This window comes from Eublepharis macularius, chromosome 4 (genome assembly GCF_028583425.1).
Source record: "Eublepharis macularius isolate TG4126 chromosome 4, MPM_Emac_v1.0, whole genome shotgun sequence".
In the NCBI taxonomy this organism is placed as follows: domain Eukaryota; kingdom Metazoa; phylum Chordata; class Lepidosauria; order Squamata; family Eublepharidae; genus Eublepharis; species Eublepharis macularius.
In genome coordinates, this window is record NC_072793.1 from 86,517,035 (window position 1) to 86,530,688 (window position 13,654).

Genomic DNA, 13,654 nt, shown 5'->3' on the forward strand with positions numbered 1-13,654 from the left:
CTTTTGACTTCCACCCTTATTCTGAGGTGTTCATCAAATTATGTTGTATATCTAATACATATCCTGACTTCAGGTAGGAGCTAAAGTGAAATACCAACCACTGTTTTATACCTGAATACATAGCATAATCCAGTGATACAGGAACCACTTGTGAGCATTGTTCCTCAATGCGATACCTGCCGTGTTCCAGGGAAGTGGGTGAGGGCCATTGCCTTGTCAGGCTTGTAGTTGGCAGGTGGTTCAGAACAGCTGGTATTCCGGGGACTGGAGAGTGCATGAGCTGCAAACACTATATGATAGAAGAGCCCATCCTCTGCACTCTTGTCCGTTCAGCTAGCAAGCTGGTCACAGGATGGTGGTGGTTTTAATCCATATTCCCCTATCTATATGGCCTTTCTTCAAGCACCTTGGCAGTCACACATCTTGCCTGCTGTGTCTCATGTTGCTGAGGGAGCCCTTCCCTTCATCCCAGATGGACAAGCACTGGCTAGGGTTCAACAGTTGTGGGAAGAGAGAACCCTACCTGTCCACAGATACTCTGAAAATTAAAAAAGGTTATATATTGACAAGCACAAGGACTTGAAGAACTTGTGGGAGGGCATCTCTTCTCCCTCATGTTTTCATGTTTTCTTTCCACTTACCAGCCTTCCTTTCCACTCACCAACCAATCTACCTTTGTCTGCCACATCTTCAGCTTTCCTTCCTCCTGACAGCATCTTGCTGAAAAAAGTATAGTGCGGTTGTGTGGTGCCTACATTGTGCTGGCTGGCCTGGGCCCTGTTGAATGGTAGGGAAACTGCAAGGAATTGCAGGAAGCACCTTATTTTTTCCTTCTGAGGCAGAGGACATCTTGGGTGATTCCCACTGTACAATCAGGGAGGCAGGAACTAATTTTCTTCCTCTTCCTGTCTGGCATGTGGGACACCCTCTCTTCAGTTCTGTTCTTGCCTCCAGGGAGCGCAGTCTAGTAGCAGACTAGCTCTGCTACTTTCTTACTAGAACTTCACTTTCACTTTCCTACTCCTTTGCTCTTCTCTTCCTCTAATCTTTCCTTTGTCTTTCAAACTCTGTTGATTTAAACTTTCATAGTTCCTATCTTCTTGCTGTCCTCTCCTGTCTCTTACTACTCTCCCTGGCTGACTGAGAGGATTACGGCAGCCATTTGGGGCAGCCGCCTACAAGATGGTTACCAGGGATTCTGAGGACAGCTTCCTAGACAAGAGAGAGGAATGCTCCCAGTATTCGCATCGAATGCGATGGAGATTGATGAATCCGGTGCTGACATGCCTCCTGGCTTGTACGTGCTCCCAGCAACAAGTTGGCACTGACATGCCTCTGCGGCTCGTGCAGTCTCCCGGCTACAAGTCGGCCTCAGAGCCACAGAAGAATTTCAAAAGGCCCATCTCACTGAGGGGGAGACAGAAGCATCTGTGCGCTCCTGCTTTGCAGTTGGAGTTGGCGTTACCTCAGCCCAGGCTTTTGGTGGGAAAAGACACCAGGAATCTCCTCAGCTCTGGTGCCACAGTGAACGTGCCCATGCCAACCTTCTGGCTGGAGATTCCACAGCAGACTTTCCCCCTTCACATCTAGCCCTGCCTTTACAACAGGACTCTCCCTGTCAGATGGGTAACATATGAAGGGCACAAAGTTGCCTGTGTCTTTGAACCTTTTAACTTCCTAAGACTAACCACGAGGGAGGAAAAATATAATCTCTGCCAGGCTGAAACTTCTGTTAACAGTGTGGTGTCTACCTCCTCCTCCATGGGTGAGCCTGTGGCTCAGTGGAAGAGCTTCTGCTTTGCCTACAGAAGAATCCAGGTTCGTTCCCTGTTAACTCCAGTTAAAAAGATCAGGTAGATGTTCGGGGGGGAAAAACCTCTTCTGGAGACCTGCTGCCAGTCTGTGTAGACAACACTGACCTTGATGGACCGATGTCTGAGTCAGAATAAGGCAGCTTGTAATGTTTAACAGACAGGAATCCCCACTGAGCAGGGGGATCACCCTCAGCGTCTATAATGACAAGGAGAAGGAAGAATTCCTTCAGATGTGGAGGAGGAGGAAATACCCTGCTAGAACAGTCAGCCCAGCTGTCTGAATCTGAGGTCTACCCGTATTTACTACCTAAGACATTCTCAGCCTTAGGCCTGCAGGAATTACCCATGGGGGAGGAGGACCCTTAGACAGGAAATACCAAATCCAGACCCAGGGAAACAAGAGTCTCTTTCTAGGGAAGGTTCCTCAGAAAAGGTCCTCCCATTTCCAGAATATTTTGGGAGACAGTTCAAGGCTGAGTGGTCTAAACCATCAGCCAATAAGCAGTTCCCTAATGTGGTAAAAAATAACCCTATTCACTAACTTTCTTTGCTATAAGGTGTTGCAGGTACCTGCGATCGACGCTCCAGTGGCTACATTTCAGTCATCTGGGCTCCTGTCAGAGGACGGGCAAGGATCAGTCAGAGACATCTTATACAAGAAGAGAGAGGCCATGGCCATGGCTATTAAGGCTACAGCCATTGCCTCCATAGCGTCAGGAGTATGGATCAGAAAACTGATCCCACTTCTCCCATACAACAGAAGATGCCCCCCCTGAAGGGGCAAACAGAATTGTAAAGTCCAGTACCTTCAAGGCAGTCACCATCCTGGATGCACTTACCTTTTCTTCCAGGACTATGGTCTCAGCAGCAGTAACAAGTAGGCACCCTTGACTAAGAGCATGCCAGCAGATTTACACTCCAAAAATACTATCCTGGCTTACCACTTTCAGAGAGATAAGCTATTGGGGATGTCCTGGGAAAGATCTGGGTTGCGACCCAGGACAAAAGAAAGTGTTGCCAAAAACATTCAAACCATCTGAGAGGCAATCCCTTGGCCCTCAGCCATTTTATTCACAACACGTTCTACTAAGGTCCAGACAGGATTCCAAGCGACCATCCGGGGTTAATCTAGATATCCCTTTAATAAGGGGGGTCCTTTCAAGAACCCACTTGTAGTATAGTGGTGAAGTAACTGAACTGTGATGCAGTACTCTGCTGGTTCAAATCTCACTACTGCCATGAACTTACCACATGGCCTTGGGTAAACCATTTCTCTCAGTCCCAGCTCCCCAGCTGTATTGTGGGGGATAATGCTTACTTTGTCCCAAGATCAAACAGACAGTTCTTCACACGTGGAAAAAGATCCAACCTTGATACCAAGCTCTCTAAGACAGGACTCACAAGCCATCCTTGAGAGAGGCCGTACTCCTTACCATCAAGCCTGGGTTGACACGCAAGCAGACAGCTGGACCTTAGAAATAGTCTCACAAGACTATTCCTTACAATCTGAAAGCTACCCACCAGAACATTGTCATCTCTTCCCTACACGAAATCTTAAACTGTAATCCAACACCTGGGCATTCAAGCTATGGAGCATGTTCTCCACAACGAAAGAGGAAAGAGGAGTCTACTCAATCTTCTTTACAGTCCCTAAAAAGAATGGGGACTGGAGGGCATTATTAGACCTCAACTTTTTGAACAAGTTTATCAAGTTGCGTCACTTCTGAATGGAGACTGAGCTCAGTCGCAGAGGCCATTCAACCAGAAGAATACATAACATCTACGGATCTCACGGAAGCATACCTCCATGTACTAATTCTGACAGCCCATCAACAATACCTAAGATTTTGTGTGAAAAAAAAAATTGACAGTTCTGAGCCATCCCTTTTGACCTGTCCACCGTGTACCTAGACGATCTCCTGATCAGATCAAGTTCAAAAAAATTTTTTCACCACAACACTCAGTTCACCATTCAGTTCCTACAAGCTGGAACACCTGGGTATGATCATCAAAAGAGTGTTGTCTATCCCTCTCCAAAGAAAAGGTCAGGAAGACCAAGCAGCTGGCCGAGACTGTCATCAAAGTAAAAATCACTTCTCATGACCCTACCCAAACCGATGGGTTTGCTAGTGGCCAGTAACAAGGTGATAACTTGGGGTCATCTACATGCAAGACCGCTTCAGACCTTTCTCAGATCTTATTAACAACAGATCATGGAGAAGACAGATCTTCCCATTCAGGTACCACTTCAGATCAAAAGCTTCCTGACCCCTCGAGAACAAATATTTACAGATACAAGCATCACAGGTTAGGCACGTCTTCCCATCAATGTCTTGGAAATGTGAGCGATTTGTCTGGCCCTGTTACAATTCAGAGATCAGATAGTGAACTCACACATCCTGATCTGTATAGACAAGGTCGCAGACAAGACATATGTAAACATGTAGGGGGGATCAAAGACCTTGAGGCGGCACAAGGAGGCGACCAGGATACTTACCTGGGAGGAAGGTCACCTAGCCTCGATCAGAACTGAACACATCAAAGGCATATCCAATGTCTAGGCAGACTGGCTGAGCAGGTAGACCATTCAGCAAGGGAAACAGTCCCTTAAGAAAGATCTCATCTAATGGATAACATCGCACTTCACAACACCTCTCATGGACCTGTTTGTGTCCCAACACCATCATCAACTACCAAGGTATATAAAAAGGTTTGTTCCACCTACAAGCAGATGCCCTGACACTGCAGTGGCCATTAGGCTTCCTCTATGCATTATCACCCTTACCAGTAATACCCAGACTCCTGAGGAAGGATCAAGGAACAGGGAGCAAAGTGCTAGCGATTGCCTCTTGGTGGCCCCACAGACTGCGCTTTTCCACACTGCAACAGATAGTGATATCTCCACCCCTCATCCTACCGACCTCTCCGGTCATGTTTCAGCTGGGAATGATGTGGCACTCTCATTTAGACTCACTCTGCTTAACTGTGTGGAAAAGGAAAATCTTCCTAAGATGGGGATATTCCGGAGAGGTGGCAGACACTCTCCTAGCATCCAGAAAACAGTTCACGGTCAGAATTTTCAATTCCTTCTGGAAAGCCCTCACTCAGTGGGGCAGGAAGAAACCAATGGTCATTTTACACAGCCCTGACCAAACATCCATTTGGACTGGTCAAGGATGTTCCCAAGAAGGCTGAGAATGAAGACCATCTTCCTTATTGTGGTCAAATCTACCAGAAGAATTTCAAACCTAAGTGCACCATCAGTCAGACCTGAACTCTGTATCTTTCACAATGATAAGGTGATACTTCATAGTGTCCCCACCTTTCTTCCAAAAGTCTATTCCAAATTCCATAGGTTGCAAGAGATAAGGCTACCATATTTCTACCTGTACCCTAAATATATTAGGGAGAAGCTCTGACACAATCTAGACTTCAGAAGGAAGCTCAAGGCCTATCTGCCCCAAACAGTGCAAATCAGAAAGTCGGACTTACTATTCATCAATATATCTCCCCTCAATTTGGGGAAGAAAATGCCTTCAGCAGCCGTAGGTGCCAATAGCAAACATACACTATTAAAGCTCACAAAGCTCTCATCGTAGAGGTTCCTAATGGAATAATGGCTCATTCTTTAAGGTCGCTGCTACCAATGCAGCATTACAGAGGAACACTTCTGTAAAAGAAGTCTGCAAGCCAGCAACATGGTCGTCGATCTCGACCTTGGTGAGACGCTACAAATTAAATCTGTATGATTCAGTGGACACCACCTGCGGTAGAAAAGTACTGCAGCGCATGATCTCGGACAAAGACCACATTCTACCCAGAAAGTAGAAACTGCTTTGGGAGCACCCAAGATGTCCTCCGCCTCAGAGGGAGAACGGACCTTTGGACACTTACTGTGAAGGGTCCTTCTCCTCTGAGGAAAGGATGACATCTTGCCCTCCCTGGGTCTTCGTCCTCCTCTACCCTGCTGCCTCATTCTTCTACCTCCTCCAGGTTATGCTTTATTTACAGTACATGTTAATGCATCAGGTGTTTTTTCTCTCAGTATTGAGTTGCTGAATGATAAATTCAATGTTACTGCTTTGTGTAGTCACCTGAACTGAAGAGGGTGTCCCACATGCCACACAGGAGAGGAAGAAAACTAGTTCCTGCCTCCCGGATTTGACAGTGGGACTCACCCAAGATGTTCTCCTTTCCTCAGAGAAGGACCCTTCACAGTAAGTGTCCAAAAGTCTGTTCCCTATATCCCCATCTCCTCAACTCTCCCTGTTTCCTTTGCTTCTTGCTGCTCATAAATGAACCTGTCTTACCTGTCCCCCCATGTTCAGCTATATTTATTTAATTTATACTTGTTTCCCCAATGGGAATCAAAAGCAGTTGACATAATTCTCCCCTCTATTTTATTTTCATACCATGTCTGTGAGGTAGATTATGGTGTGCGTGTGTAACTGGTCAAAGGTTACCTAGTGAAGTTCTGCAGCAGATTGGGGATTTCAACCTGGTTCTTCCATATCCTAGTATGAAAATCTAACCATTACACCACATTGACTTTTGTGCAGTGGGTAAGTCATAGAAGTCATTACCTCTTGAGTCCACCTTTAGAGGCCAAAACAGCTCAGAAACCAAGGCTTGAAGGCAGGCATTGCTGTTATAGTTGCATAGCAACAGCCACTGAAGGCATTCGTTTCTTAAACCCACAGGTTCTGCTTTATTTTTTTTTAATTCCATTTTTTTTAAAAAAAAATCACATTTTTCTGCAAACCTGGGTCTTTTCTCAGCTTTATAGAAAGTTTAGTCTTTGTCTGGTCATAATCTTTGGCTTTAAGTATCAACTGATCAGGCCATGATGAGAATTAGATATATTTATATTAGTAGTTATATCTTACTGCATATGCATTTTTGACACGGCATATAGTACTCGTGGCTATTTGTGAGTCAGACGGAGTATGGCATAATCTCTCCTTGGTACAGTAAAAAGCTTAGTTATTTGGCCTAGAAATCGTGGACCACAATATTTTTCCTGACAGAATACTATCAGTGCTAAACTGAAAAATAATGACTTCAGTTCCAATTGTCCTCCACTAGGAAACACACCCCACCAAATTTTGATAAGTTCTGCCAACATGGTCACAATAGTGCCTGATTCTAGATCACTCATGAACTAAATAGCACTTGTCCTGGCGGGACCCACTGCAACCTGTTTGGCCATTGTATGAAACAGGATGCTGGATTAAAGGGACCACTGGTCTGATGCAGCTCTGTTATGTACACTGAAAGATCTGTTTTCATATCAATGAACTGTCTTCATACAGTAGCTTCATACAGCACTTATAACAGCAGCCAGGGCCTTAGTAGTTCATCACTTTTTATCCTGTTTCCAGATGGTTTTATGTTCTGAAGCAATGAGTAAAAATGGCTTGAGTTCATTACATCACATTTTCTTTATTGGTCAGATGTCCTCCTCAATGCTCTGAAGGATGACTGGGCATCAGAATACTCTGTATATTTGCTTTACAGTGTAAAATGTTTTACAATATTGGCGGGGGGAAAGCAGTGGGTTCTTTGCAAAGAATTTATATAACAAAACAAGACTATATAACAATAGTCCCTTGAGTTTATTCATCCATTCTAAAATGAAACATCAGATTAATATCCACAAGTAGTCCTTCACATCAAGGAAAAAAATTACTTGATAGGAACCAGGAGATTCATATGAAGAACTTCCTACAAGCTTCTTTATAGATGAGAGTCCCTTTATATTTTTGAAGTAGGTACAAGGACTGTTTCTGCAGCTCTGGGTCCAGATCTGTCCCCCACAGTACTCCCATGTGAAGTATAACCAGGCAGCACTCCAGGACATCTGGGAAAGGCAAATCCTATAAAAATAAGTTTTACATGTGCACACTTAGCCTGAGGTGGTATGGCACCCTATGAAACAATGCATTAACCATATGATTTACCTGGCATTGATTAATTGGGAATAAGCTATTACAAAAGCACAACAGATTTCATGGACTCCTCTACTAGGTATCATCTCTGCTATGATGTCTTATAATTGCACACATCTCTACTGCTGAAGGAACTGCAACAGCAAGGTGAACATGGTAAGCTGGGAAGCTGTTTACTTTAATGGATGTTACTTTTACAACGTTAATATAATCTTTAGCCCTTACCTTTATACTAGTTGGAAACTCTGCTAGTTTCTTATTTGTTTCTTGAAGCTGTTTCATCAGATCTGGTAGACAGATTGGCTCACTGTCATTTTTACTGTAAAGAGTTGAGATCACATTTCCAAAATTATATAAAGCAAATTATATAAAGTACTACTGCTCTGTGTATAAGCATACTGGTCTACTTTATGTAGACCAATGACAGCTCAGAATAGCAAATATGTAAATTTTCAAGTTACTCCTAGTAGCCACCTTTAAAAAAATAAAACAATTCTGAGTTTCATTTTACAGTTAGTGTGTTTCAGCCCAACTATAGTCCTACATGAAGTTAAAGCTTGCATGAATTAATAAGGGAGATTGGGAAACCTCAACCTATGTGAATTTTTCTCTGGATCAGTAGGAGTCTACAATTTTTCTGGAACATTACCTTTAAAAAAAAACACATGTATAGTTATGTCACTCCCCCCATCTTAAATCTTACTTTTGACTCTGACTTGATAGGGAAAACTCTGTTTCCTTCAAATCCTGCTCATCAGTGGTGCTCTGCTGAAGGTTCTTTTTCTGATGCTGGCAGATCATGTCTGTCAAAGTCTGCTGAACAATAGAGATATCCCTCTGCAAACTCTGGACTGCAGCATGTTCTTCTGAAAGTAGCACTGCACAGCTTCTCAGTTTCACTTGTCTCTCCATTAGCAGGCTTGACTTGGGTGAAGAATCAGTTTCTGAGCTAGTACCATCACTACTTTGGGGAAAGAGTTCTTCAGGCCCGGCTTCACTGTGATACATACCTTCTGTAGGGTTAGAGAGTCCTGCGCCATTGCTCTGGCAATAGAGGGTGGACTGCTTACTACCATACACCTCAGAAGTAAGTCTTGGCTCTTCTGAGACCAGGGAATCCTCACAGAGGTTCCACCACAGATAGTATAGTTGCCCATAGGCCAGAAATGCCTCTAAGCTCCTGCATGCTGTCAAGCTCTGCACATCTGTGCTGTCTAACTTTTTTCTTAGATGATCACAACCTGTCAAAAGAAGCATGAACATGGCTGAAATATGGCACACCCTCAAATCCCTCCAAAGTTAAATCCTACACTGGAATACTGCTAGATGTATGCCAGAATACTAGAAGTTGGGGTACCCAATGCAGCCTGGGATCCAGGAACCAAGGTTTCCTCTGTTGGGATTTCACAGCTTAATGTTAGAGCATCTCCATCTCTTTGATACAGTACCACCTTCCTATGTGATGAGGGGAGGGTCAGGCTTGTGGGAGCCAGATTTTCAACTCCATATTGGCTACTGGACTTTTGAGAGCATGTGAGACTGGTCTCTAAAAAGGAATGCCCTTTGTGTGTGCGTGTGATTGCTCATCTGCCAGGACTGACAGGTGACTGCTGCCCTTATACCCATCAGCCGTTCTGCAACAAGCTGATGGCAAGATGCTATCAGCTTCTCTTAGTTAACAACCCTTTTATTTCCTTAGACTGCATCCTAATCTTTGTTTGCCTTTTTTCATCTAGAATTGTGCTTTGTAGTAATAGGTATCTCTGATTAATAAGCATTGCAGTGATTCCTCTTGCATGTCCATCGCTGCTGGCCAAATATTACCTATTCTTCTTGCAGCAGCTGTATCCCTGAGGCAGCTATCTGAGACAAATAAACAGTTCCCTGGTATTTGGGACTGAGAAACTCAGAGTGGTGGCAAGCCCAACGAAGTCAGGCTCCAGTGCTGACCCTGCAGGGTGGGCCTTACAGGGAAAAAAGCACGGCTCCTTCCAAACTTCAGTCTTGCTGGAAACTGATGTACAAGGCAGAAAAGCACCGTGACCAACTTAGTATCACAATCTCCAAGAGTACAATAAAGCCAGAATGTATTATCAAAAGACTTGTTTATGTATATTCAGTTATCCAAAGACTTATTTATATATGTTCAGTAAAAAATAAGGAGGCAAAAAATGTCTACAATAGCCAGTACATAGTATCCACATATCTAAATTTCCAAAGTGCAATAGTGCTTGTAAACATCTCTATATCAAGTGCAAAACTGGCTTCAAAAAGACAATGCCTCCAAATTGTAAGGAGTAGAAAGTACAGCAAAATATGAGGTACAATGCATAGACATTCATAAATAAGCACTACTCATATCATATCAGTAACCGCAACGGGTTTGCTAGCAAGAAATATCCCGTTTCCGGTATCCCTTCTTCACGGCAGTTACTACGCTGAAATAAAGGATATGTTAGAATGTCAACCTGCACAACACCCTTATCATGCCCTGAAATTTTTCTTAGTCACATATCAGAAATTTCTACACATTCAATTCCAAGTGCAATGGCCACTCGCTCCTTAGCGTGTATCTAACACAACTCACTTCCCCATAAATAGTAATGAAGTCACTGATTTCTTAAAGGGTCCACAGCCCAATAAAAGATGTCCTCAAAGAAACGCTGATAGTTAAATGTTAATTGTGACCACAAAATGAAACACCTACTGTACGCCCTCATCCCACTTTTGTTCCATCTTCCTCCAATCATAATATCTTGACGTTTGAGTCCATGTTACTTAAAGAGATAGGGAACTTGGAGAAGGATTATCGACCGTGATGGCATAATATTCAGAGAGAACGTAGAGCTCTTACAGCCCTAGAAGCTGATAATTCTATAGTTATCAAACAGGCTGATAAAGGAGGGCGATTGTGATTATGAATAGATTATGTCTCTGAGGTCGAACGTCAGCTTGCCGCCCTTAATAGTTACAGAGCTATTCAGAATGATCCTACTAAGCATATTATGTTTATCATAAAAACTACTTTAGATGAGGCTTTGGCTATGGGTTATATTAATGACAATTTGCATAGGGCACTTTTGAATCCTTATCCTAGATTTTCCGATTTTCTATATTCTCCCGAAAATCCATAAGCCAGGATTTCCTCCACCCGGCCAGCCATTAGTGTCTGGCTTGAGCTCAATACTGGAGCCTTTAGCGAAATACTTGGACTTGTTCCTCTAGCCCTTCGTTAAACGAGTCATATTATTATTATTATTATTATTAAATTTATAAACCGTCCATCCTCAGGGGCTCTGGGCGGTGAATAACAGTTAAAATCAATAAAAACAAGAAAACAATAATTCTAAAATCAATATACAATAAACAATAATAAAATTAATTAACCAAATACATTAAGGTGCAATGGTGGGGAGAACCCCCCACCCCAAAGGGGCGCAGCTTGTTAATGCCTCCCATACATCTCCTTATTTCCCTGTTAGATTTAGTTCTTGGTCATAATTACTTTAGGTTCCAAGAAAACTTTTTTCTACAGGTGCGTGGGGTGGCGATGGGCTGCTCCGTGGCACCAAGCATAGCGGATCTTTTCATGGCTCGTCTAGAGGAGGATTTTTTCTGCAATGCTGAAGGAAACCCCTTTTTTGCGGACATTTTAATTTATAAAAGATTTATTGATTTATTTTTCATTCTGGATAACGAATCTATAGTTCAGGCATTCTGTGATTGGATGAATGGTGTCAATGAAAACATTCGGTTTACGTGGAATTACAGTAGAACTTCCATTAGCTATTTGGATGTTACAGTTTTTCAAACAGTAGAGGGCTGTGTGGGGGTACAGCCTTTCCGGAAGGCTACGAATACAATTGCTTATTTGCATTTCCAATCCTTTCACCCCCCTCACTTGTGTTGCAGTTTACCTTACAGTCAATTCCTCTGCTTAAGACAGAATTCTACTTCTATTAGGGATTTCTTTACTAGTAGTGAGACTTTAATGAAGGAATTTTCCTTTAAGGAATATCCTGATCACATTATTAGCGCCTGCAGGAGACGAGTCCTCCAAAGAAGTAGACAGGATCTGCTACAGACTCGACATCACCCGGGGGAGGAGAAGCTTACGTTTGCATTGGACTATACACCTTTAGCAAAATCCATCAAATGTACTATATGCAAATACTGGCCATTGGTGCAAGACATCCCTGGTTGTACAAATCTTCCCAGAATGGCCTTACGTACAACTAGGAATTTCAGGGATTATCTGATACATACGGACTTGAGGACAGTTAGACAAAGTAGGGACTTCCCTAGGGGCCACTTCAAGTGTGGCCGTTCCACGTGTGATCTGGTCATGACTGCACAGCAGGTGCATGAATGGGGTTTTGGATGTGAAGAATTTTCTAATTGTAATACTCAAAATGTAGTCTATGTTACTGTGTGTCCATGTAAAAAATGGTATGTTGGTAACACTAGCAGAGCCATTAAGGTTTGAGTGCAGGAGCATCGTTCGAAAATCCGACAGAAGGTGGAGGAGCCTCCGATGGTACCACATTACCTGAATTTTGGACACAGAGACGGAGATTTCCTGTACATTGTGGTGCACGTCCGCTAGTTTAAAGAAGCTTTTGTACGGAGGAACTTGTGCAGAAAAGAAGCTTGGTGGATTCATAAGTAGGGGTGTGCATCTCAAAAAGATTTGGGTTTCCTGCTTTGGGTTTACCTGAAGCAAGGGGAAAATTCGGAAATACCGTAACTCCGAAGCAGCAAGATGCTTTGGAATTATGGTATTTTACTCACTTCGGTATGCTCCGCAAATATTCAGAGCATACTGAAGTGAGGGGGAGCAACTCCCATACCCCCCCCCAGGGCAACCCCCCCACCCACTTACCTGGCCAGAGAGAGAGGGGGAGGGTGATCAGCTGGGCGGCAGGTTGCCACTGTGGCGGCATGTACAGCAGCACGAGGCTGCGACAGACTAAAGCCAGCCGGCTCCTCTGCCGCCGCACCGCCTCCGAGCCTGCAGAGTGGTGGGGAAGGCTGGAGCTGCTGCGTCTGGCCCTTTCTGCCCTCAAATGGCCACAGTGGCCATTTGAGGGGCAGGAAGGGCTTTCGCCGCTCCGTGGGCGGCGGGGAGGGCCGGAGCCACCACTGCCACCGATGCTGCAAAGGTAAGTGGGGCTGGGGGGCTGGGGTGATGTTTAAAGGGCTCCACCGCTGCTTGCAAGCAGTGGTGGGGCCCTTTAAACTCAGCCCTGAAGCTTTCTGAAGCATTATGAATGCTTCTGAAAGCTTTGATTCAGGATTTCCGAATCGGGGTCAGCATCTTTATGGATCGGGTCCGATTCGGGCATTTTTCCTGAATCGGATTCCCAAACCGCACATGCCTATTCATAAGATGAAATCTGTTATTCCCAATGGACTCAATGTTAATTGTGACCTGCCAGCGTTTCTTTGAGGACGTCTTTTATTGAGCTGTGGGCCCTTTAAGAAATCAGTGACTTCATTACTATTTATGGGGAAGTGAGTTGTTAGATACACACTGAGGAGCGAGTAGCCATTGCGCTTGGAATTGAATGTGTAGAAATTTCTGATATGTGACTGTAAGTAAGATTTCTGGGCATGATAAGGGTGTTGTGCAGGTCGACATTCTAACATATCCTTTATTTCAGCGTAGTAACTGCCGTGAAGAAGGGATACCGGAAACAGGATATTTCTTGCTAGTAAACCTGTTGCAGTTACTGATATGATATGAGTAGTGCTTATTTATGAATGTCTATGCATTGTACTTCATATTGTGCTGTACTATCTACTCCTTACAATTTGGAGGCATTGTCTTTTTGAAGCCGGTTTTGCACTTGATATAGAGATGTTTACAAGCACTATTGCACTTTGGAAATT

At 43.8% G+C, this 13,654-nt stretch overlaps 1 protein-coding gene across 3 annotated transcripts in view; it reads right to left on the reverse strand.

Moving 5' to 3' along the window:
• Window positions 1-7,267: 7,267 nt before the first annotated feature.
• The window catches only part of GEMIN5 (gem nuclear organelle associated protein 5), a 67,414-nt gene continuing 61,027 nt past the window's right edge, over window positions 7,268-13,654 (reverse strand). For all 3 annotated transcript variants that reach the window (XM_054978232.1, XM_054978230.1, XM_054978229.1), the window contains exons 26-28: window positions 8,466-9,003; window positions 7,988-8,081; window positions 7,268-7,690 (exon numbers count right to left, since the gene is read on the reverse strand). In XM_054978232.1, the coding sequence (XP_054834207.1) occupies window positions 7,523-7,690; window positions 7,988-8,081; window positions 8,466-9,003 (800 nt within the window). In that variant the 3' untranslated portion in view covers window positions 7,268-7,522. The remainder of the gene's footprint in view (window positions 7,691-7,987; window positions 8,082-8,465; window positions 9,004-13,654) is intronic.